Genomic DNA, 7240 nt, shown 5'->3' on the forward strand with positions numbered 1-7240 from the left:
GCGGCCTGGCAGGCTGCCGGCTGCACAGGCGGGGGTTCGCGCCGTTCTCACGACCTCTCAGGTTGCCTGAGCTCATCTGGGAGCTATTCATTTCCTGCCAGAAAGCAGCCGGGCCTGCTAAGCAAACCACCTTGGCCGCAGGGCCGCCGGGCCGCCCCGGCCTGCTCCCGCCCGGGCCGTGGGCCCCAGCGGCCTCCCTGGGACCCCCGGGCCGCCCTGTCGGGCGCGCGGCGGGGGCAACTCGTCCGCCCATCTGGTTGCACTTAGGAGCCGGGGAGGAAGCTAGCAGCGGGTTGTTACCGGCCAAGGGGTGTGGGAAAAGTTAATTGACTTTAATGACAGGTTTCCCGGGACGGTGGTGACGATGAGGGGGTCCAGTTAAACCCCCGAGTCCCCACTCCAGAAACACGTGGGGTGGGAGGGGGCGCTAGGAGGGGCAAGCCTCGGAGTCGCGCTTATGCACCGCTTGGAGAAGGCTCTAGTCTTGACCGAGGAGACCTCCCGCCTTCCAGTTCGGCGCCCTTCCCGCTCCGGATGCTGCTGGAGACGGCGGGGGGCCGGGGCCCCGGAAGGTCTCCATTGAGAGGCTAATGCGCGCGGCCGCGGAGGCCCGAGGCCCGCATCCGGACGCAGAGCTTGGAGCAGTGCCTTATCTCCCAGATTAATCAGCACTGCCTGGGGCGAGGGAGAGGGGCTGCTGGGTGTGCCCTGAGGCGGTTTAATTAGGCCAGGCCCGGGGGACCTCCAGGGAGGCCAGACTGAAGTTGCCTTTAAAGCTTCGCCTCTCCCAGCTAGATACTTCAGAAACAGCCGGAGTGCAGGAGGGTACAGTGTCCTAGATATAAATCCACTCTTTTTATGGATTTGGAAATGTCCCAGAGAAAAGAAACGACTTATCCAAGGTGACAGTGAGTTTGGGGGTATAGCTGGGACAAGAACCTGAAAGTCCCCTTTGGAGTCTGGGGTCTCCACCCCGTATTTTGTACAATACGGGGGTGTTGTACAAAAACAAATGCCTCATCTAATAGTCCATACCCAAATTTCAGGAAAAAAAGAAGCATGTTATTTGCAAATGGCTAATTCTTTCCCCAAAGCCTCCAGATTTTACTTACTTTCCTTTGATTTAGTCCCCCTCCCTAGTAAGGTATCTGTGAAGGTATTTATGTATTTTTGGTGATATTAATAAAAATATTTTTTCAGTTGTTCCTCTTCGGTATAGGTAAAGACAAATTTAATTTTCAACTGGTGCGGAGATTGCACTGTGTTTTTCTTCTGTGAATTTCCTAAAAAAACCAATGTAAAGGAACTTCGTTTATAAAAACGAGACTCTGTGGTCTGGATTATTTCTACCAGGACAGTTAAAGACTCCTGGTGGGACGAGAGGACAGGCTTACCCAATGAAGCATTGGAGCTCGGGTTGGGTGTCTTAGCGGAGCAAATGTTATGTTTGTGTTTAAACAAGAGGGGAAACGTGGAAAAGTGATATGATAAAGGATTGTGTGTGTATGTATGTGTGTATTTCTTTGGTGGAGGGTGTGTTGGACACCTTTCATGTACACAAAATAAGACAAGTAGAAGCCAAATTCAAAGAAAGTATCTTGTAAACCTCTCCCTCTGGGGCAGAAGCTGGGTCTGAGGTATTTGAGTAGAACTGACTGCTGTCTGCTTGATCATTCCTACAATAGAGCCACTCTCCACACTGGCCTGTGGGAAACACCAGAGCAAGGCGGGGTAGAGGTAAAGCTTTTGAAACAAGACAGAAAATCGTTGGCTTTATCTTTGTTAGGAGAGCTTCAAAGATTGATCTCAACCGCCTCATCCTTCTCCTCCCAGAAGCCGATCTAAGGAAAGGGGAGTGAGAGTGGGCCGGCGGGAGGGGCCAGGGCGGGGAGGAGGACTGGCCGGCGGTGGGGGAGGAGGGCGCGCCCGCCAGACCCACAGCGCGGCTGATGTGTCTGGTCTCGCAGGGCTCGTGGTTTTCATTTCCCCAACACCTGGATGCAGTCAAACACCTGGCCAAATCTGACAAAATCTGACAAGCCTTTGTGATGGGATTTGGAAGAAATTCCCTGCAGATCCTGGCACAGTTTAAAGCTGTCCGCTTTGAGTTAGGACTTGTTAAGGAGGGTTGTGTGAGCTGAAACCCGAGACAACCCTTTTGCTTCTATCTGGAGCCCACATCTTGCCTGGAAATGGGGCATGACCAAGCGAAGGGGTCGCTTGCTGTTTGTATTAAAAGGGGAAGATGGCCTGTGTGCCTGCCAGTGCGGCCCCCACATGCTTTCTCTATTAGAGCCAAGCACAAAAACTTATCAAAAACACATGTCTGGTGTTAATCATCTGGGCTCAGGCTCCCCTTGGGAGTCTAACTAGCTGTCCCTTGGCAGAAGGAATCTGTTGACCTTTTCAGCTTGCTTGAAGAGGGTGCAGAGAGGCATTTCAAACTTTTGGGTGCTAGTGAATGTCTAGCTGCACCTAATTAATGAGGACCACCCCCCTCCCAGCACTTGAAGGCAGGAAGTTGCAGTGGTTGAGTGTTTTTACTTTGGATGTTGGTGAGTTACCAGAGGGGAGGAGAGCTACAGGAGCCACCCTTAATGTGCAATGGGCAATAGGATTGGATCTATTAACTTCATGAATTCAGTCCTGTTCAACCTTTCTCAGAAGGAGCTTGTAGAACAAGAACCGAAGACTTACTCAACTGCAACTTTAAAATATTTTTTTAGAAATCCTTCAAGAGATTGACTATGAGTTTATCACGAAAGCCGTATCAGACGTGTTCTTACAAATTAAATGGAATTAGTCTTTTTAGTTTATGGAGGGTTGGTAAAAGGTTTGATGGATTTTTTAAAAATGTTCTTTTAATAACAAAAGAGCCAATTGCCAAATTCACAGATTACCTGTAATTCAAATTCCACCAAAAACCTCTTTTTACATATTCTGAAATAATCAGTTCTAAGACATAAAAAAGCTTTCACTTTTTTCCTTTTATTATATTTTCTCAAACTTCCCAAAAGGAAGATATTTTAAGAGCATTTTCAAACATCTTTGGCATCACATAAAAAAGAAATCTCGTGTAAAAAACGAAATGTCATCTGAACTTTTATAATACAAAGGCGCAATCCAATATGAACATATAAAATATATACAAATATAGTGCATGGTCAGTCACTTAATACAGCTCTCTACAAAAAGTAACTTCTTAGAAATAAAACAAAAAACCTCAAAGTAACCACTTAATCACAAAAGTCCTCTTCTCTCCCAGTATCCAGGTTTCTGTTTAGTGTCCGGAGGGAAGAGAGATGGGTTGGGGAATTTAAGGGAAGGGGTGGCCTGAACCTCTCAGTTCCGCCACGGCCTCCACATGGAGTCTGCCGTGAGCGAGGAGCCGCTGGAAGGCGACACTGCGTTGGGGCCCACGGAGGTCCCACTGTTGCTTGTGTACACGGGGATGACAGGGCCGCTGTGCGCGAAGGCCCCGTTGGGGATGAGGAAGGCAAACTGGCCGTCAGGAGCCGGTACCACCTGGAAGCCGCCGAACACCTTAGCCGCCTCTCCAGCCTGGCTGCCAAGTTTGCAGGGTGCGCCGCCGGGAGGGGGCGCCGCGCCCCCGGGGATAGGCACGAGCGGCGGCGGCGGCGCGAATGGCGCGTGCTGGGGGCCGCCGGGTCCTGGCGGGGGCGGCGGCGGCGCCTGCAAGGCGGGGTGCGGCTGCCCCGGGTAGGTCATGGCGTTGATCTGGGTCATGCAGTTGGCCAGGTGGCCGAGCAGCCGGGTGCGCACCTCGGTGTTAACGCCCTCGCACGTGGACAGGAAGCGGGTCACCTCGTTCATGCACTCGCTGAAGCCGGCGCGGTACTTCCCCAGCACGCTCGGGTCTGTGCTTAGTGCGGCTGCGGGCCAGAAGGAGACAGCCGGGTCACTGAACGGCCCTGGCCCGGTGGCCACTGTCTCCCGCCCTGGGAGGTCCCTGTGGCGTGCCTCTCTGACCACGCGCCCGTGAAACTGCCTCCAACTGGGAGGGTGGGGTGGGTTAGAAAACCCAGCCACCTCTCCGCGCTAGCGTGGCGACTGAAGCCGAGACACTCCCTCGCCATTCTCGGTCGCTCCATTTAAACCGATCTTAGCCCTAGATCTGTCACCCCCACCCCCGCATACTGTGTGACCTTGGGCAATGCTCCCCAATCCGCCCTCCGAGCCGCATTTCCCCTTCTGTAATGGGGGAGGGGGAGAATGCTAAACCGGTTAACACCTCCAGGCTCCACGCAGCTCAAAACCGCCACGGTCCTAAGTCCTTTCGCCCCTACCCGCTTCCCCCACAGCCAAGCTGCCCGCCACCCTCGCGGCTACAACCTCTTCTTCCCTTTCCGGAACAGTAACAACTTGGAGTTGTGGCTATAAATAAGCCCCAGACCGTGGGAACGCGAGAGTGAGCCAAGGCAGTAAAATGTAGCTGAATGCCTCCCACAGCCACGGACGGAAGTCTGGAAGAAATCACCGCAGGGCGAGAGGGACGCCCGCAGAGGGAGACGCGGCGAGCCGCCCTCACCCGTCATCTGCGCCCGCTGCAGGTTCCGGAGGTGCTTCACTGTCATCTCCAGAATGTCCGCCTTCTCCAGCTTGGAATGCCGCGAGCTCTGCACATAAGAGGAGGCAAGGGAGGACAGTGAGACCCTTGTCAGCTGCGCTGGAGTGCTGGGGGGGTCCCTTCTGGCCATAGCGCCGATATTTCGGACCCTGGCCCTCCCGCCTACGAGAACGCAGTGGCGGTGGGTGTTACATCCCGCAGGCTGGGGGTTTCACTCTTAGTAGCTGAGAAATAGTATTCATTTATTTATTTAAAAAGAGCAGCATTCCCCACTTACATCTTTCTTAAGAGCATCCAAAATCAGTGTTTTCAGCTGGCTCAGACTTTCATTTATTCTTGCTCTTCGTCTTTTCTCCATGATAGGCTTTGATGACTGCAAAGAAATAAAAAAAGGGCCCTGAGTTCCTACGGGATCTGCCATTTCATCCCAGGGTTTCAGGAGAGAAAGGAGCCCCCAACCCCTACTTAATTTGAGGGGCTGCAGAGACATACGGGTACCGCCCTTACCTTTCTGTGCTCAGATGCTGTCTTTGGTTTATCCGGTGTCGTGTTGACACTGGCTGGGGTAGCAGCCACCGGGGACGAGGAATTTTTCTCCATTATATCAGCTGGCATTTTCTTTGTTTTTTTTTTTTTTTAATCCCTAGAGAATTTTATTTTTGGAGTCCTTCACAAAGAAGAATTTTTTGTTTATGTCCCTTTTACTTGAGACTTTACAAAACTACTAAGCAAGTGCTGAGGGTTTATTATAATATTTTATGGCTACTTGGTGATCAGTAGCCCTATTCCAGGACCAAGGAGAGAGGTAGACGGGGGATTCCGCTGTTATCAGCACCAGCTCCGGATCCTGTGTGATCCCCAGGCCCTGGCGGCCTCTATATATATCTGGGACTGCACGCGAACGGCTCGTGTGAAACTTCCCAAACTTTCTTTCCCACAGTAACTTTCAGCCAATAGGAGGAGGAGACACGCGGCACCGCTCGTGGACCGCGCCCCCCCATTGGCCGCCAGGCACAAGGTCTGGCGGCCAATGGCGCGCGCCTGAGCCCGGGGCACCGGAGGCTACAACGTCAATCAAAAGGATTTTAACCCTTTGCTTCTCTTCCCTCTGGGCTTTGCTTTAAAAGATGATTTTTCCGCTTTGGTGTTGGTTTAGTCTATTTCTTTTGGGGCCAGGGTGTTTGCTTTTTATTCCCTTTCCTATGTATAATAGAGCTGTTTTGATTGTAATAAGTTCATTTGAAACGTATTTTAAAAACAGATATAAAATGGGAATAAAAGATATTAGCAGTGGTTAAAAGGGAGGAACTCGCGCAAGGGTGTGAGTTACCTACACTTGTAAGTGATTTCCCGCTCAGACTATACATTCAGGGCGATGAAGGTAGATGGCGCAGAAAAAAAGACAATTTTTTTCCTTTTTGCATGCAGAAAAAGGAAAAATTGCTTTCCACCTTACATTTGCAGGTTTTTCGGAGCAAGGTGGTTCTTGAATGCGCACCTCCACCCCAATCTCTCGTTATTCTTATGCAGTTGAGGACATGGACTCCGCGTTTCCCCAGGAAACAAGCAGAATAATTTCCAACTGGGTAGAAAGGAAATGGAATTTCAAATGAAAAATGAACAAGGGGGGCTTCGTTGGCAATGCCTCAGAGACGCGCGCGCTCCTTCACCACCCTTTCGCTTTCCACCTAGAGGCTCCAGGTTTCGCGGCACGTAGAGGTGGCCTCTCCCTCCTCGCCCCGCGGGCAGCGGAGGCAGCCTCGGCACCCAACGCGCACGGGCCCTTTAAGAGCTACACCAGCCGAGCTGCAGTTTGACATCAGCCGGCCGGCGAGGGCGCGCCTGGAGCCGGAGCACGTGCCAGGATGTTTTATTGCCGCCGCGGCTGCGGCCTGGCCGGGAGGATGTGTGTGTGCGTGCGTATGTGAGTGTGTGTGCGCGCGCCCCAGGGGCAGGGAGGCGGGGGGCGGCGGCGGGCGGCGGAGAGCGGGGGCTGGTTCCTGGTCCCCGGGAGAAGCCAAGAAGGTAAATAGCAGCTGCTGTGCTCGAGCCTGGGAAAACCCCGCCCCCTGCGCCTGGCCCGGGCTCATTGGCGCGCGCTGCGTGTGGGGTGTGTGTGTGTGTCCGGGGCCCCCTCCTCCCGCCCCGCCGGGCCAGGAGTCCGAGGGGGCGGCGGGCTGGGAGCCGAGCCCCGGCGCTCACCCTCTTTCCCCCAACCCACCCCCCCCAACGCCCCCGGCCAAGGTCAGCTCTTCCAGGCGGAGAGAGCACGCCGGGGGTGGGGAGTGGGGAATTATTCCAACCCCCACTCTCCACCCCCAATTTCGGGCTTGGGGTTTTAACTCAGCCCACAACCTCACTAGCTACAGCCGTGGGGAGAGAAAGGGGCCTCCTTGTTTGCTCCTTGCTCCCGCCCTTCCTCCCCCCGCGGGGCCCTCGGCGCCCGCCGCGGTCACGAGATGCCTGACCGCACTTAGGAAGCGGCCGGGTCAGCCTCCTGCCTCCGCTCGGCGGCTGCGGTTAGAGCGGCTTCGCGCTGCCCGCCCCTTCCCCCGGCTCAGGGCGGCCGGGCAGCTCCCCCTCGCTGCGCCCGGGAGGCCGCCGGCGGGCGGCCGGGAGGAGGCGGGCGGCGCGGGCGGCTGCGTGCTGCCG

The 7240-nt window shown here is 54.3% G+C and overlaps 1 protein-coding gene across 1 annotated transcript; it reads right to left on the reverse strand.

Annotated features, from left to right (window-relative positions):
- Positions 1–2968: 2968 nt before the first annotated feature.
- On the reverse strand, positions 2969–5447 carry HES1 (hes family bHLH transcription factor 1). Its single transcript, XM_012642060.1, has 4 exons — positions 5096–5447; positions 4866–4961; positions 4550–4637; positions 2969–3893 (listed from the first exon to the last, which is right to left on the reverse strand). Exons 1-4 carry the CDS (start codon positions 5201–5203, stop codon positions 3343–3345), a joined length of 843 nt encoding a protein of 280 aa, XP_012497514.1. The 5' UTR covers positions 5204–5447; the 3' UTR covers positions 2969–3342.
- Positions 5448–7240: the final 1793 nt, after the last annotated feature.

Source organism: Propithecus coquereli, unplaced genomic scaffold, assembly GCF_000956105.1.
Source record: "Propithecus coquereli isolate 6110/MARCELLA unplaced genomic scaffold, Pcoq_1.0 Scaffold10, whole genome shotgun sequence".
In the NCBI taxonomy this organism is placed as follows: Eukaryota; Metazoa; Chordata; class Mammalia; order Primates; family Indriidae; genus Propithecus; species Propithecus coquereli.

Excerpts from the sequence above, each read along its gene's own strand:
- HES1 (XM_012642060.1), bottom strand. The coding sequence starts at position 5,203 with ATGCCAGCTGATATAATGGAGAAAAATTCCTCGTCCCCGGTGGCTGCT. Across the intron at positions 4,962-5,095 it reads CAGCATCTGAGCACAGAAAG|TCATCAAAGCCTATCATGGA; the intron begins GTAAGGGCGGTA and ends ATTTCTTTGCAG. Across the intron at positions 3,894-4,549 it reads GCAGCGGGCGCAGATGACGG|CCGCACTAAGCACAGACCCG; the intron begins GTGAGGGCGGCT and ends TCTGGCCCGCAG.